At 46.4% G+C, this 17,510-nt stretch overlaps 1 protein-coding gene across 1 annotated transcript in view; it reads left to right on the plus strand.

Annotated features, from left to right (window-relative positions):
- Nucleotides 1-17,510, plus strand: part of SERPINF1 (serpin family F member 1) — a 144,409-nt gene that overhangs the window by 119,157 nt on the left and 7,742 nt on the right. Inside the window, exons 6-7 of the mRNA XM_075335335.1 lie at nt 5,320-5,462; nt 14,830-15,040. Coding sequence (XP_075191450.1) covers nt 5,320-5,462; nt 14,830-15,040 — 354 coding nt within the window. The remainder of the gene's footprint in view (nt 1-5,319; nt 5,463-14,829; nt 15,041-17,510) is intronic.

A 17,510-nucleotide genomic window follows, 5' to 3' on the forward strand; every position in this document is an offset into this window, starting at 1 on the left:
CGGCGCTCAACCCACTGCACCACCTCGGACACATCCTCCAACATCCAACCTCCGCTCTTGACCGTAGATGGGCTGACCAACCCCACAATCTCAAAGCCCCCCAAAAGGCTAACACAAACCGTTTTGGACAAGGGAAACAAAAACCCGCTCGTGCTCAGATGAACATAGCCGCCACAAACCACTCACCAAACGCTGCCAAAAAACAACGGAGACGGACCCTTGTATCCCGCTCCCTCACACCCTTACGACCAAACCCTTCAAGGCCTGCCGCGCCCTAAGATCCTGCGAAAACATCTCTCCACATCTAATCCTTAACAAGACAGCCACAGCCGCCACCCTCTGCTCCACTGCGGACGCCGGCCTAGCAGCCTGAAAACCGTTACTCACCACTGCCAACGCCACCATCAAATACTCCACCGGGCCTTCCTCACACATTGTCCCAAACGTTATCCGCGCCACCCATACTTCTGAATATCAGCCCCAAATAACCTCAGTCACTGGGCACCGAGCCGCTCCCCAACACAGCCACACCAGACTCCACAAGCCCTCCGGACACACCGTGCCCACCTCGTCTGCTACCCGGCCTCAACTCCCGAGACCTGCAGAACTGGAAGGAAACACAGCAGCTGCTATTCCCTTGGCGAACCCCAGTACTGGTTGCGCCACGCATAACATTTTTTTTTTTTTTTTTTAAAACACATCCAATTGAGAAACCAACTGTCGCAAGTACGCCACCCTTGGCCCCAGGATTAGCAAACCAACTATTAATCGAATTCTCCACCAACTGATAGCCAGAATGACAGCACACCTTCCTCTTGGAAAAAACTGCCAACCTCCACCACCCGACCACTACCACCGATTGGAAGCGCTACCCCACAAGCTGGGTCGGTGTGTTGCGGCCAGGGATACTGGGGTGAGAAGTGGTTCCTGGACTGGGCCTACTCAGGGTTGTATATTTACTGTATTGGTTACTGTGTTACCTATTGTTATTTGTTGGGGTCGCCCGTTGGACGGCGCCCCCTTGTGCCTCCGAGTACCGCAGCTACGTTCCATCAGGTAGCACCTTACCCAGCCACAATCCGCGGCCACTAAATCGCCGTAAGAAAAAACCTCCTACACCATCAGATCATCATTGATCTCCCTCGTGACCACACACAAAGGATCCGATGGCTGCACCCTTGGCGCAGCCATCGCCAGCCGTCCAGCAGACACGCACCCCTGCGGCGTAACTCTGCACCCGTGGTTCGACCGCCCCTGCAAAGACTGCACCGCCTGAAACCGCACCGTCTTAGCTGACCTAACTGCCTCTATCGCAGCCCATAGGACCACACCATTACCCACGAATCCTACCCCTCTGACCATAACATCAAACTTTATCCCCACAAACCGTATCACTGGCGTTGGACCCTCAGTCTTCGCCTGCGCCAACAGGCCCAAAAGAGTATCCACCACCATCTGTAATAAAACAATCAACCTCAACGAATCATCAACCCGCCAACCCGATGTAAAGAGAATCAACCTATAATGAATAAGAGGTGTAAGCTGGGACACACCACGCACAAACCACTCCACCAAGAAATAACCGCCTCCAAAGGAACATAAAATGGGACAACAACCCATTAGCACCCACCGATCAACATAATAATAACTCCCCTCCCCACCGCAGCACCAGAACTGCTAGCTAGCAGGGTGGACCAGTAACAACCTAAATGCCGCCTCCAAATTCGCCTTTGCCATCAATGCTCCCCGGCTCACCGCCTTTACCAAATCCCACCCTCTGTCAAACGACACATAATAAACCGCCGACAATTCTGGAGCCAAGCAGGCATACCCCGATGACTCCTCCAGATAAGATACGTTTTGAACAAGCCGAAATATATACATCTATATACGGCTCATTTCCGGCACTACCCCCCAACAGAGAAACCCAATCGTGACAAGGAGGGCCCCGAATGGCCCACCCATCCTGCCCAACACCACTTCCTGACCCCTCTTTCCACTGACAACCACCAGGTGTCCCCTAGCCCAGCGCAAACTTCCAATAAGGAGGCAAAGATCCACCAATATAAATAGAATGACGCAGAATTACTATGTTCCTTACCACAACCCAACACTTATGCTTAAGACAACCGTCCGCGCCAAATCTGCACCACCCATCCTTCTATTCCCCCCAAAAAACCCTCATCGTCCGTGTCGCCGGGGTTCCAAGCCCCGAACAGCCAACTACCCCCCAAAAAGGGGGGGGGGCTGACTAGGAGCCGCCATCCACTGCAGCCATAAGGATGTGCCCGTATGATCCTACCGCATACTGGCACGCAACACCTTCCCTTGCTGAAATTACTCGGCGTACTGAAGCCAGACTAAACCGCCATATGACCTAACAAGCCACCCCAAATGGATCCATATAACCGAACCATGCCGAACCAATTACCCAATTCCTTCCCCCGATACCCTTGCCAAAAAACGCAAATGCCCGCAGCCACGTTGCAAATGTACGAGGGTGAGCCTCCACCGGCGCTCCCCTTCCTCTACTTATCCTTCCTGGAATCACTTGGCTTAACCTAATCCAGGTGAAACTGTTCCCGGGGGAGCAGCGAAACTATTGCTACACGTTCCCCATTCAAATCTTATCCCTCACATCCTCCAGCAAGTGAGCCCCCCCAGCGGGCCTTTGAAGCACCCATACCTCTCACACTTGGCCACTGTCAGCCAGACGCACCACCTCATCCCCCTCTTCGTTCCTCACCACTCACTCTGTCACAGCCCTTGCCGCCTCTGCCCGAAAATGCTCCCCTGCCGCCTCATGCGCCCTCACTCTGCCTGCCGCACCTGCGCCTACTAACCACCGATCCCGTCCATGCCGCCGGCGGTGCATGCGCACTCTCCACAACCGTATACACCACTTCAGTAAACCCCATACCTGGTCAAAACACCAACCCACTCGGCACTGCCGTGTCCGCAGCCGCCCCCCCCCAGCCCTGCCAAATCCACGGCCGTCTCACCCGACCGCGACCCGGCATATCCTGGAATAAAAATCACGCCATCCGGACGTCTGATTCATCCGTCGCTGCTTCCTCCTCCTCCTCGCTGGAGCCGACCGCCTCTGGCTCATGTAATGCAGACGCCGCCGAAGCGCTGCCACCACCACGGCCGTCCTCCTGGTACGCCGCGTGGGCACCATCCTCCAAGCTCCATCTTCTGTCCCGCGGCGACAACCCCGGAAACCGTCCCGTCCTACGGGCTGCCACCGCGGGCCTTATCTTCTGGCCTGACCCCCCCTTGCTACCTGCAAGGACAGGGGGTACCTGTGGCCCGACCCGCTGCCAGCAGACTCCCATCCAGAGCCGCCAGCCTCCTGCCCTCCTGGGCCCAGAAGGCATCCGTCCGCCGGGCCCTCCCCCCCTTGGGGGAGACCGCCGCTGCCGGGAGCTGCACGCCTGCTCTGGGTGACCAGGCGGGGACCGCAGGGCCCCCGCCGTCACCCCCACGTACCGACGCCTCCCGGGCATCCGTCGCACCATGCTCGCCTGCCCTGGTGCCGGACCCCTTGCTGGCTGCAGCCCCCCGCCCCCCCCCCCTCCACCCGCGGGGGGGGGGGGTAACGCTGGCCTCCGTCCTCGCCGGGCGCTCTCCTGGCCAGGAGCCGCCGCATCCAGCCCTCCTGGGCCCCATGAAAGCCTCTGTCCGCTGGGCCCTCCCCCTCCTGGGGGAGACCGCCGCGGCCGGGAGCTGCAACCTGATCTGGGTGACCAAGCAGGAACTGCAGGGCCCCTGCCGTCACCCCCACTCACCGACGCTTCCTGGGCACCCGTCGCCCCAGGCCCGCCTGCCCTGGTGCCGGACCCACCACTGGCTGCAGCTCCGCGGCCCCCCCCGCCTTCTGCGAGGGGTAAAGCTGGCCTCTGTCACCGCCGGGCGCTCTCCCCGTCCGGGAGCCGCCGCATCCAGCAATCCAGGCCGCGGCTCGGACCGGAAGTAGGCCGCAGCCAAGCCACGCCCCCCTCCCGGCTGCCGCGGCCCGGACGGAGATTCCTCCCGCGGCCGGAGCAGCAGCTGAGTACTGCCCTGCCCATGTCCTACCGCGGAGGGTCCCCGAAGGGGCTCTCGCATCTCCTCCTCGCTCCCCCCGCACACGGCAAGTACCTGAGATATGAGGGAGGGGGGACGCCGCCCGCAGCTGACAGGGGAGCGAGGGGAAAGTGCCAACGGGTTAACCCCCAGCAGCCAAGACGTGGGACCGCGCTGCCAGGGGCCCATGCACTGCCATGATGAATCCGCTGCTCCCGGGTAGCAGCCATCCTGTCGCACGTCCGGATCGTTCCATATCCGGAAGTCAAGAGAGAGGGGGTAAGTCAAAGTCCTTTACTTACACCCCTCAACTGTCCCACCTCTTCCTCCAGGGAACTCCTCCTACCCACCAATCCCTTTACTCTGCCTTATAAACAAACCATTCCTGTTTCCATTAACCCCATCACTCCTTCCCTTCCCTCTAGTCATGTCACCCCTCCACCCTATGGGTTCCATGGCTTTCTCTCCGCAATTAGCTTGGCACAAGCAGCAATGGGGATGGGGTACTAAATGTAAGAAGCTTGATGCTTTTTTTATTCTTGCCTCCTTCAATAGAGGTTGGCCTTGGCTGCAGAAACCTTTGATTATGGTCTACAGAATAGTCACCAAGTGACAGTATGAATACAAGGAGAAGCAATACGGGTACAATAGTAGTATCCAGAATTGAAAGCAGGAGCACATTTCTGAATTGCCAAAGTTCCAAGTTAAGTGGTCAAGGCAGAAGCATAGTTAGACCCTCGTCAACAAAAATTCTTCTAAAGCATAGTTCAAAGGAATTTTGCAATGATGTTGTCAGGAATAGCAAGGTCAGAACATATCGGGCATTATGATTAAATAACTACATCAATTTTTTGTCAAAAAACTAATAGAAATAGTGACCTAAAGGTTAAAGTAGAGTATTGAGCGCTCCTTGTAGCGGCAGCCATGAGCTGTAACTGGCCATGCAGGTGTCTTCTGCACAGGCTGCACCAAGTGTCTATATCAGTCCTCTTGTGAATCACGTTGGAGCCCACTGTTAGGGGAGGACAGTTGGGAGTGTTCAGTGCATGACTGGTGCCATAAGTAGCCAGAATTGTATTTTTTAATAGATTGCATGACAATAAAAATGGCTTTGAAATCTTTAATCATATTTCATAAAGTGAATAATATCATAATGTTCATCAGCATCTTCTTCATTGTCACCATGTAAACAAGCTTGCCATTGTTCTCTGCCTGAGATTGGTTTAATAGATTTTTTTTAAATCATGACAGGTCAGTGGGTTCACAAATTTAACCCTCGTGAAACTGCGCTGCGAGATTTCTACATAGATGAGCAAACATCTGTTTTGGTTCCAATGATGTCATCCAGCAATATCCTCGTGAGATACGGCCTAGACTCTGATTTTAACTGCAAGGTGAGAAAAGTACTTTATCTTTTAGAAATTCATTGGAGAGTAATATGCCAAGTTCTTACGCTGCTTCAGCTCCTTTCTTAACTCATGTTGTTAGCTTCCAATTAATGTGTACATTAGACCAGGCGCTTCCCTCTTGTCCTTCACGATCTCCCTCTAGTTCCTTGTGATGACTGGCTGCATAAAGTGAGGAGACAAGCTGCCGAGTAATTGCTGCATCCACACACAAGGCAAGAGTGGGGTCACTATGAAAGATCTGCTTCGGAAACAATTGTGTCTTTCATCATCAACAGATCATTAAATAGTTTATTCACTACTTGAAAAATGTCTTCTTGAATTCTCGGATAAAATAAGAAAAGCTTATAGTCGCCTTGCCAACTGTGTCACGTGAGCGTTGCAGCCAATTAGTGACTGCTGTTCATCGATATTCCATCGTCTGTCAAAATAGTAGGAACAGCAGCTGGGTGGTGATGCTGGAGACAGAGCGCTAATGTAATGCTGGAACAGCACTACTGTGGGAAGGGAGTATAAGCATTTCTTACTTTACTAGGGTTTTAAGAAGGGGTTGCCAAGTACTGGTAAAACTCTTAAACTAATCACAAATTACAGTGAGTAACCAGTTAGATTTGGCATTCTTGCAGGCATTAAAGGGGCAGTCCAGTAGTTTTATACTGATGGCCTTTCCTTAGTCAAGTCCTCAATATAAGATAGATTGAGTTGTGATGTGACACCTGGCACCCCCCCACTCATCAGCTGTCTCTGATGCTCGCAGCGGCCAGATGTGTGTAGTTGCAGAGCAGAACATCGCATCTGTCAACTGCATAGCAGCTGCAGTGGAGTACTCAAAATCCACTCATCTTCATTTGTAAAAAAAAGCAACAAAAACACTAAAAAAATCCTGAAAGAGTTGATGAGTTACAGTTTCCAAAAACGTAGCAGTTTTCCAATTCAGTCAAGAAAAATAAAGCAATCATGTGCATGAGATTTCTGGAATCTAATAGCTTTTGCTGGTACTATAAAAAGAAGTTTTTAATTTGCAGAAAAATAGCAAAAATAGAGCAAAAACACAAAGTGTGAATATAGCCTTAGATTTTAGGGTGCAGCAATTCAGTGCATGATCCGATGGTTAAATCCACTTGATTAAATCTGCCATCTCATATAGAAGAAGGGCTGCAGGTGTCACGCAGTGACTGCTGAATTTCGCCAGGTATAAGGGAACCACCCGGCGAGCGCCGCAACACACTGGGTATAACAGGAACATGATACAACCGTAGGCCCTGATGCTAGGGAGGGGAGAGTAAGGCTGTTCCCTGCACTCCTTAACATACCTATACCAATTCTTCCCCTTGTCGCGAATCAAGTGCCTAGGTACTAGCTTGCCCTGAATTCACCCTGGCTAGTGAATAGGCCGTTGAGAGCACTAGTCTCACTATTACAATAATGCAAACACAAGGGAAGGGAGACAGAGAGGGGAAAAATAGATACATTAAGGAAAACAAACAAATACAGCTAAGCACCAAGGAAGAAATCGTCACAACACCTTGACTTCTTCCACGGACAAGCTTCTTCAAAAGATGACAAGAATGGGAATAAGATGGTAAGATATGTGACCTTTTTTAGTGAAGGGAAGTGATCACAGGGGGATGCACCTGAGATCACAGCTACAAAGTATAACCAGATAGGAAAGAGTTCTTAACCCCTACAGCACCAAAAGAAAGCAGATTAATTTAAACACAAGCTGTAGGCCTGAGCCTAATGAGGTGTTGTGACCTCCTGGTCCCAGACTCGCCAGAGCACTCCCCCAAGCAGGGCACACCCATGACAATAGGTGACAGGGTCCTTTTTAGCTCCACAAAATTGACTAGCAGATCTATTACTTGGAGACTAAAAAATTTTCCTTCAAAGGGATTGTCCAGAACTTTGTCACGGGGTGTGATGAGGTAACTTGGATTAGGGGGGGCCTACACTGGCGCTAGGATTTGGCTAGGGTGGGGCCCTAGCTGTCCCTTATCCCAGAGGTACTTGTGATGGTCAAACAGTCTGGTCCTCCAGTCTATCGCTAGCTCCTGAATAGCCCTGATCTATACCCCTTCTCCCCAATAGCCCCAGAGGGCCAGGAAAGAAGTGGTATATCCCACATAAATAGAAAGACAAGGAAAAATCAAAACTCAAACTTAATGTACACACACAAACACAAAAATAAGACCATACGTGCTCAGGAGGAAATTAAGAATTCGGGAGGAAATAACAAACAACGAGGATATTTCCACAATATATAAAATAACACACAGCTCCCCAGAACAAGATCACCACTGCACATGGACCAATATTTGCAAAAGAAGCTATAATCAGCGTTGGGAAACAGGCTCCACCATCTTTTAAAAGGCGGAGCCAGCTATGTTAGTACTCCAGTAACCTGTGACCCAAGCAGAAATCTACAGGCCACCAGTAATGAACTCATGCTAGACTGATCACTAGTAAGCACACAACTGGTCAATGCCTGAGTCTGAGCAACTCAAACACCAGGTGGCGTGACAGACTCTGCAGTGTGTATCTAGAAGGGAACATTGCGCTCTGTTTTCTTTCACTTATTCAATGAAACAGAATAAAGAGAATAAAAGTTTGTTTGCAAAACAAGTGTGGTTTTTATTTTTTGGTGACAGATAGAAACTTGACGTTTCAGCCTCACAGGGCCTTATTCATATACAGTCACTCAATGATAGAAGAGGAAGACTTCAGAAGCGTGAAGAATGATAAAAAATATATCCAAGCAAGATATATTAAGTGGGAAGTCCCAAAAAAATGGTCTTGAAATTGTTTTAAGATATTCGGACCATAGGGGGTTAATATCTATGCATAGTTTTCAATAGGGACATCTCTGTTGCTTCCTTCCCAGGATGTGGCCATGTGCTATAATCAGCTTTGGGGAACAGGCTCCACCATCTTCTAAAAGGCGGAGCAAGCTATGTTAGTACTCCAGTAACCTGTGACCCTAGCAGCAATCTACAGGCCACCAGTAATGAACTCTTGCTAGACTGATCACTAGTAAGTAAGCACACAACTGGTCAACGCCTGAGTCTGACTGAGCAACTCAAACCAGGTTGCGTGACAGACTCTGCAGTGTGAACAGGGTCAGAAGTCGCCATGACACCTGGTGAGTTTAGAACTGAACACCGTGTAACACCTTGGTATTAATGACTTATCCTTCAGATAGGTCATCTAAATTACATTGGTAGGGTCTGACACCCGGATCCTCCACTGATCAGCTGTTTCTAAGTCTCAGAAATAGATAGACACACCACAGCTGCGTACACTGTCTAATAGCCATTCCCAGCTCAGCTTCCATTAACTTTAATAGGAGAAGGTAGAATAAAAAAACAACATACCCCTAACGATTTGATATCCATTACCATCCTGAGGAAAGGCCAATGATTTCTAAGTCCTGGACACCCGTTTAAAGAATCCTCCTTTTTGGACTATCTAATTAAAAAAAACAAAACCTCCTAAGGCCTCTTTCACACGTCTGTGTCTCCAGTACGTGTTTGGTCCATTTCCTCACTTACCGGAGACGCGGGGACACGTAGACCCATTAAAATCAATGGGTCTGCGCTCACGTGCGTGTTCTGCCATGGACCGTGTGTCCGTGTGGAGCATACGTGTGCTCCACACGTAGACATGTCCGTTTTTCTCCGGCATCACGGGTGTCACACGGAACGCAAACGGCCACACGGATGTGTTCCGTGTGACACACACAGGAGAAAACACACGTGTCTGAGAAAAAAATAAAAAAACTTTACTCACCTTCTCCAGCGCTGCTGTCTCTCTGCCGCTGCTGTCACTTGCTTCCGACTGCCGCTCATTATGCTCATTACATATTCACTTCACTGTGGGCCAGAAGCAGCAGCAGCGGGGAGTCGGTAGGGCTGGAGACCGAAGATCAGCACCACGGACAGCGACACCAGGGACAGGTGAGTAGAAAGTTCCCGTTCTTTGTGTGTTATCATGGATAACACACGGAGCACACACGTGTGCCATAAACACAGATCACAGAGGGCAATATGCACCTTTGACACGTCCGTGAAAAACGTGCGTGATTTTCACGCACGTGTGAAAGAGGCCTAAGGTAAAGCTGCATGGAACAGATCGACTATATTGTGCAGATTTTCCCGCAGACTTCACACTTTGCAAATAGTGAAATACACAGTTAATATCTGCAGTACAAAGTCACTGAATGTAATGATCTACACTACTTTGCCAGGTTTGGCGGCACATCCAGTCTTACTGCTGGTAGGTAGCACGTATGATACAGTTCCTGCCTTTAGCATAAGAATAAGAGCACAGCTACTGGAGAAATGTTCTTGAATTTTTCTGTCACTTCGTCTCCAGAACAATTTGACACTTGTTATTTTACGCTGCCGCTGCATTAACTGATTAAAACCCTATCACACTGAGAAGTAACGCTCTTTAGATCAGCAATTCTCAAGCATTTCCTTGGTGTATACGAGCAGACTGCTAGGAGGCAAACAAGAACTAAAACACTATTTATTCACATTTACTGAAGAATAAACGATTCTATATTTCTAGTAATCAAATGATAATTACCAAAATATGTTCCAGGAAGTAATTCTCTGGGCAGCTATTTATGCAGCACAAAAATTCACCCAATATTTCATTTTTGCACAGAATCATTTCATACAGCCAGCGGGTGTGCAAAATATTTTGTAGGCTTTTATTCTGCATCTACTGTGCAGTAAATAACAAGACATTGCGCGCTTGTCAAATCACAAAACATGTGAAAAAATATATTAGAACATGATAAAAATTTCCTGGGAGCCATAAAAACTAAGTATAATGCAAATTGACTTTATGAGAAACAATGCATAATGCAGCTTACCAAGTGTGACACCAATTGTCTCTTTTATAACTTTAAAGCACAGGAACTCTGGTAGATTCATGTTAAGCTCTTACTGTTGGGTAGGTTTGGAAGTGTATTTGTCATGCAACTATGCAGGTTCGTTTAAAGGGAACATGTCACCAAGTTTTTGCTACCCCATCTGAGAGCAGCATAATGTAGAGACAAAGACCCTGATTCCAACGATGTATCGCTTACTGGGCTGCTTGCTGTCATTTTGATAAAATCCCAGTTTTCTTTGCTGCAGATCTAGCAGTTCTCTGAATGCTGAAATCTGTACAACCCCGCCCACACCACTGATTGGGAGTTTTCTCTGTACACTACATAGAAAGCTTCCAATCAGTGGTGGGGGCGGGGGTTATACAGAGTTCATGAATATGGAGGACTACGTGGCAGCAGGTTTAGTAGTTCTTTAATGATAATCTCCTGCTGATTAAACAGTGATTTTATCAAAACTACACTAAACAGCCAAATAAGTGAAACAAGGCTACAATCACACTTTATTTTTCAATATTTTATGTTGCTCTCAGATTAGAAGGTAAATGCTGGTGACAGATTCCCTTTAAGGGCCCAGTATTACAGGCTGATAATTGGGAAATGAGAGATTGTAGGAATGGTCATTCACAGTAATTAAACAAGGCAGAAACCACCCAACGAAAGAGCAAAACAATCGATCTGTGCTCCTTGGACTTGTGGACGTAAAAAACCATATAGGTACACTCGAAAACCACAAGGGTCACACTTATTTTACGACCAAACAGAAAAAAAAATCCTTAAAAAAAATAGAACTTAATAAATGCATTTAAAAGTTAAAAAACACATTAAAAAATATTAGTGATGGGAGAACAAGACCCTAGGGGCAAAATATCCAGAGGCAGAAAAAACATTCATCAATACAAATGCATTTGGTGAAAGGCATGGAGCAATGATAACCCTGCTAAGCCCTAGTGTTCCCTACCTCGCAATGGAGGGTATGACGCCCTAAAGGTTTGTGGTGCCCCCATTCACCGACGGGACTCTCTGAATAGCCCTATTAAGTGTCTACTCTCACCGCAACAGAATAGATGTGACAAATTAGTGATAAAGTGAATAAATATAAAATCAGTTACCTATCTTTAGTTCCATGTCCCGATGCGTTTCCTCCCACGATATACGGGGTTTACCATTGGACAATTGTAGATATTGTCAGCAATATGGTATCCCAGACAGAGAGAGGACAATCCTTTGTGGACGTGACCAGTCCTCATAGTGTGCTTCCATTAAGCAGAAAAGCATAGCATCGGTAGTAACACTCCAGAAATTGAATTCTGATATATTATAGTCCATTTACATTGCAAGATTATTGTGAACAAGCTGTCTTAGTAACGCTATTTTAATCATATTCTTACAGTGTAAACAGGCTGCTGACCACCTGATTAATGAAATGATCTTTTGTGCTTCTCAGCAGCAAATTGTCCTATGAAATCAGGACTTGCGATGCTAAAGACAAATGCAGTGTTACGATGACTATGGGGATAGCAGGAAACCATGGCTCCTAAGCTGACCCTCAGGCTAGGGGGCCTATGCTATCCTTGGTCTCAGGGATACTTCAAAGGCTATGTGCGCACTAGAAAGTGCCTTTTTCTTAAGAAAAAATCGGACCCTCTGAAAGATTCCCGCACTTGCGTTGTTGCCGCGGATTTACTGCGGATTTTCCGCAAGTTGGTCCCCGCGGTTTTTACTATTATCTATGGCAAAAAACGCAGGTACCTGCGGAAAAGAAGTGACATGCACATTTTCTCAAGAAATTTTCTCAAGAAATTCTGCAGAAAGAATGTTCTTGAGAAAAAAAACGCAGTGTGCGCACAGCTATTTTTTGCTCCTGAGCAGCCTAGGTCTGATACTCCTGGAGTCCGGGACTGGAGTGAGATTAAAGGGAACCGGTCACCGGTTTTTCGGCATATAAGCTGCGGCCACCACCACCCGCAGCTTATATGCCAAAAAACCAGTGACAAGTTCCCTTTAAACCCACAAAAACAGACAGGGAAAGCCAAAACTTTATCACACAGCACGCGCTCATAGACATATAAGAGAATAAAAGATAAGGAGGCAAACAAGAGCAGAGAGGAAACAAGACAACGGGTAAACTCCACAACCACTCCAGGCAACAAGCAACACTTTCCAGATAGTCTGGGACAACAAAATACACAGACTAATGGCCACTTTACACACAGAGATAAATCTGCGGGATATCTGTGGTTGCAGTGAAATTGTGGACAATCAGTGCCAGGTTTGTGGCTGTGTACAAATGGAACAATATGTCCATGATTTCACTGCAACCACAGATCTGCCAAAGATTTATCTCTGTGTGTAAAGTGGCCTTTACACAGTTTAACCTATAGCTGGCATAGGTAGAATTCATCCAGCTTAAATATAAGAGGTACTTTGCACACTACGACATCGCAGCTGCGATGTCGGTGGGGTCAAATTGAAAGTGACGCACATCCGGTGTCGCTGTCGATATCGTAGTGTGTAAATCCTTTTACATACGATTAATGAGCGCAAAAGCGTCGTTATCGTATGATCGGTGTAGGGTCCGACATTTCCATAATTTAGCAGCAGCGACGGTACGATGTTGTTCCTCGTTCCTGCGGCAGCACACATCACTGTGTGTGAAGCCGTAGGAGTGAGGAACATCACCTTACCTGCGTCCTGGCTGCAATGCGGAAGGAAGGAGGTGGGTGGGATGTTTATGTCCTGCTCATCTCCGCCCCTCCGCTCCTATTGGCCGCCTGCCATGTGACGTCGCTGTGACACCGCACAACTCGCTCCCTTAGGAAGGAGGCGGGTCGCCGGCCAGAGCGACGTCACAGGGCAGGTAAGTGCATGTGAGGCTGCCGTAGCGATAATGTTCACTACGGCAGCAATCACAAGATATCGCTGCAGCGACGGGGGCGAGTACTATCGCACTTGGCATCGCAAGCATCGGCTTGTGATGTCGTAGTGTGCAAAGTACCCCTCAGGGTATGTGCGCACGTTGCTTTTTACCTGCTTTTTACCTGCTTTTTTGCTGCTTTTTCTTCTGCGCTGTTTAATGCCAAAATGGATGTGTTCTTCTATTCAAGCAAAGTCTATGGGAATTTGGGTTTCTTGTTCACACTATGTTGTTCAAAATGCTGCCTTTTTGAGGCCGTACTTTGGTCAAAAACTCAGCTTTTCAAAGAAGCAACATGTCAATTGTTTTTGCCATTTGGGTTTTGCACTGCAAAGCTGAGTTTTTGACCAAAGTTCTGCCACAAAAAGGCAGCATTTTGAACAACATAGTGTGAACAAGAAACCCAAATTCCCATAGACTTTGCTTGAATAGAAGAACACATCCATTTTGGCATTAAACAGCTCAGAAGAAAAAGCAGCAAAAAAGCAGGTAAAAAGCAACGTGCGCACATACCCTAAGAGGAGCAGCTGTGATTGACTTCTTCACAACAGGTGATCAAAGGAGCCTAATAAGCAGGCTAGCAGAGGTTAACTCTTGCTAGCCTGACTAAGACTGTGCACACAGCAGGTTGACACTCGAGTCTGCCTGTGTTGATCGGACACCAGAGAAACCATCAGGCGGAGTGTCAGAATCTGCAATGTGAACAGAGCCTGACGCCGCCATGACAGTCAAAGTTTGTGCAAAACTCCTTGTGACATGTAGCTTGTGCACGCTCAAAGACCTATTAGGCTATGTGACCACGAGACTCTGTACCTACGGATATATCCACAGGTACGTAGGCAGGTTTCTTGCAGCAGCGGTCACGTGACTGCAAAAATGCAATTTGCAGTCACATGCCAACAAGACGTACTCACCCTCGCTCAATAGAAGAGCACTGAAAGAAGGTGAATACGTCTTCTAGGAATGTGAGTGGAAGTGTGCAAATCACATGCTTGTGCTCCCGTGACCACCCGCTTTCACGGCAAGTAATGGAGAATTCTGATGAGTGCACCGCTTGCGGTCAGGAGGCAGAAGTCTGCAGTAATAAAGAATGATGTCAACTTTCAATTCAAACTTGGACAACCCCTTTAAGTGTTGTACAAAAGTGGGTGAGCATGACATTTGGCTTGATTCCCTGTAATGGCCATCTCTCAGGTAGACCAGTAAAGGTTAATAGTAATAAAGTATAAAGTTTTACTTAACCAGATTCCAGCCTCATATTTCAGGCCTTTTGGGAAGTGAAATGAGCATTGGTTACTACGAGTAATCGCCCCAGTTTTCTTTTGCTCTAGTTTTGTACCACAGTGTATTCATTTTCTCCAGTTACCTAGTTTTCTACAGAAACCACAAAACTCTTTGTCTATAGGCTGTGTCAGCTCTTATCTCCGCACTGGTCCCCTCAGTGGGTTGTAGCAGCGATACTGGACATCTTCAGATACAAGTTGGGAAAAATAAATGTCTTTTTCCTACAAACTGCTGTCATTTCTTTTCTGCTCTTCTCCTAGATTGTCCAGCTGCCTTTGACTGGAGGAGTCAGCATGATGTTTTTCCTCCCTCTCACAGTCACCCAGAATCTGACACTGATTGAAGAAGGTCTGACATCGGAGTTTGTACACGACATAGATCGGGCACTGCAGTCCGTCACCATAACCTTAAGCATACCAAAACTGAAGGTGGACTACGCAGCAGGACTTGAAGCCACACTTCAGGAGATGAGTATGTCTTGATCTGGTTTTTTATGTTTTTAGTTTATTCTGTTTAAAAAAAAAATTAAAAATTGGTGAAATTCTTTTATTGCTATAGAATATGAGCTCAGTTGATTTAATCCTCGAAGAGAAACAGAATTCAGTTCTGACTGTATTTGGCTCTGTCAGATTCACACTACATATATATACTGTATATATATATATATATATATATATATATATATATATATATATATATATATACACACACCGTATATATATATATATATATATAATATATATATATCGTATACATATATACTGTATACGTAAGTCAGATAACTGTATATATTAAGTCAGATAACTCTGTACAATACAAGTTCTGTTCACATTTATGTCTGTTCTCTCTAGCTGCTTCTGGAATACATAGTTAAACACTGATGTGTTTACTGACACCTGTTACCACTCCCAGTTCACTACTTGGAGAATGTTTTTTACCTTTTTTTTCTTATTTAAGATTGACTGGGCATTCCAGAACCAGCTTGAGACCGTGAAGAAGGCGGCATGTTGTCTCCGCCGAAACGCGTAGTCTGTTCAGCGTGATGTCTGCACCTTGCTATTGAACTCTAGAAACTTTTTAATTACAATACCTGAAGTCTCCATTCCTGCTGGACCTTTCCACGTTGATTTTCTATACATACAGTCATATGAAAAAGTTTGGGCACCCCTATTAATGTTAATCTTTTTTCTTTATAACAAATTGGGTTTTTGCAACAGCTATTTCAGTTTCATATATCTAATAAGTGATGGACTGAGTAATATTTCTGGATTGAAATGAGGTTTATTGTACTAACAGAAAATGTGCAATCCGCATTTAAACAACATTTGACCGATGCTAAAGTATGGGCACCTCAACATAAAAGTGACATTAATATTTTGTAGATCCTTCTTTTGCAAAAATAACAGCCTCTAGTCGCTTCCTGTAGCTTTTAATGATTTCCTGGATCCTGGATGAAGGTATATTTGACCATTCCTGTTTACAAAACAATTCCAGTACAGTTAAGTTTGATGGTCGCCGAGCATGGACAGCACGCTTCAAATCATCCCACAGATGTTCAATGATATTCAGGTTTGGGGACTGGGATGGCCATTCCAGAACATTGTAATTGTTCCTCTGCATGAATGCCTGAGTAGATTTGGAGCGGTGTTTTGGGTCATTGTCTTGCTGAAATATCCATCCCCTGCGTAACTTCAACTTCGTCACTGATTCTTGCACATTATTGTCAACAATCTGCTGATACTGAGTTGAATCCATGCGACCCTCAACTTTAACAAGATTCCCGGTGCCGGCATTGGCCACACAGCCCCAAAGCATGATGGAACCTCCACCAAATTTTACTGTGGGTTGCAAGTGCTTTTCTTGGAATGCCTTGTTTTTTTGCCTCCATGCATAACGCCTTTTTGTATGACCAAACAACTCAATCTTTGTTTCATCAGTCCACAGGACCTTCTTCCAAAATGTAACTGGCTTGTCCAAATGTGCTTTTGCATACCTCGGGCGACTCTGATTGTGGCGAGCTTGCAGAAACGGCTTCTTTCGCATCACTCTCCCATACAGCTTCTCCTTGTGCAACGTGCGCTGTATTGTTGACCGATGAACATTGACACCATCTGCAGCAAGATGATGCTGCAGGTCTTTCGAGGTGGTCTGTGGATTGTCCTTGACTGTTCTCACCATTCTTCTTCTCTGTCTTTCTGATATTTTTTTTGGCCTGCCACTTCTGGGCTTAACAAGAACTGTACCTGTGTTCTTCCATTTCCTTACTATGTTCCTCACAGTGGAAACTGACAGTTTAAATCTCTGAGACAACTTTTTGTATCCTTCCCCTGAACAACTATGTTGACTAATCTTTGTTTTCAGATCATTTGAGAGTTGTTTTGAGGAGCCCATGATGCCACTCTTCATAGGAGATTCAAATAGGAGAACAACTTGCAAGTGGCCACCTTAAATACCTTTTCTCATGATTGGATACACCTGCCTATGAAGTTCAAAGCTCAATGAGGTTACAAAACCAATTTAGTGCTTTAGTAAGTCAGTAAAAAGTAGTTAGGAGTGTTCAAATCAAAATCAAGAAATTGATAAGGGTGCCCATACTTTTGCACCGGTCAAATTTTGTTTAAATGCGGATTGCACATTTTCTGTTAGTACAATAAACCTCATTTCAATCCAGAAATATTACTCAGTCCATCAGTTATTAGATATATGAAACTGAAATAGCTGTTGCAAAAACCCAAATTGTTATAAAGAAAAAAGGTTAACATTAATAGGGGTGCCCAAACTTTTTCATATGAATGTACATACTGTATATACATATATATGTGTTTATGCATATATACCACAGAGGTTGAAACAAGTATTTAAGACTTCACTAATTTGATACACAAAGATATTTCTAAAGGTGCCACTGACATGAATTTCTCACCAGATGTCGGTAAAAACC

The sequence above is a fragment of the Anomaloglossus baeobatrachus genome, chromosome 2, assembly GCF_048569485.1.
Source record: "Anomaloglossus baeobatrachus isolate aAnoBae1 chromosome 2, aAnoBae1.hap1, whole genome shotgun sequence".
Taxonomy (NCBI): Eukaryota; Metazoa; Chordata; class Amphibia; order Anura; family Aromobatidae; genus Anomaloglossus; species Anomaloglossus baeobatrachus.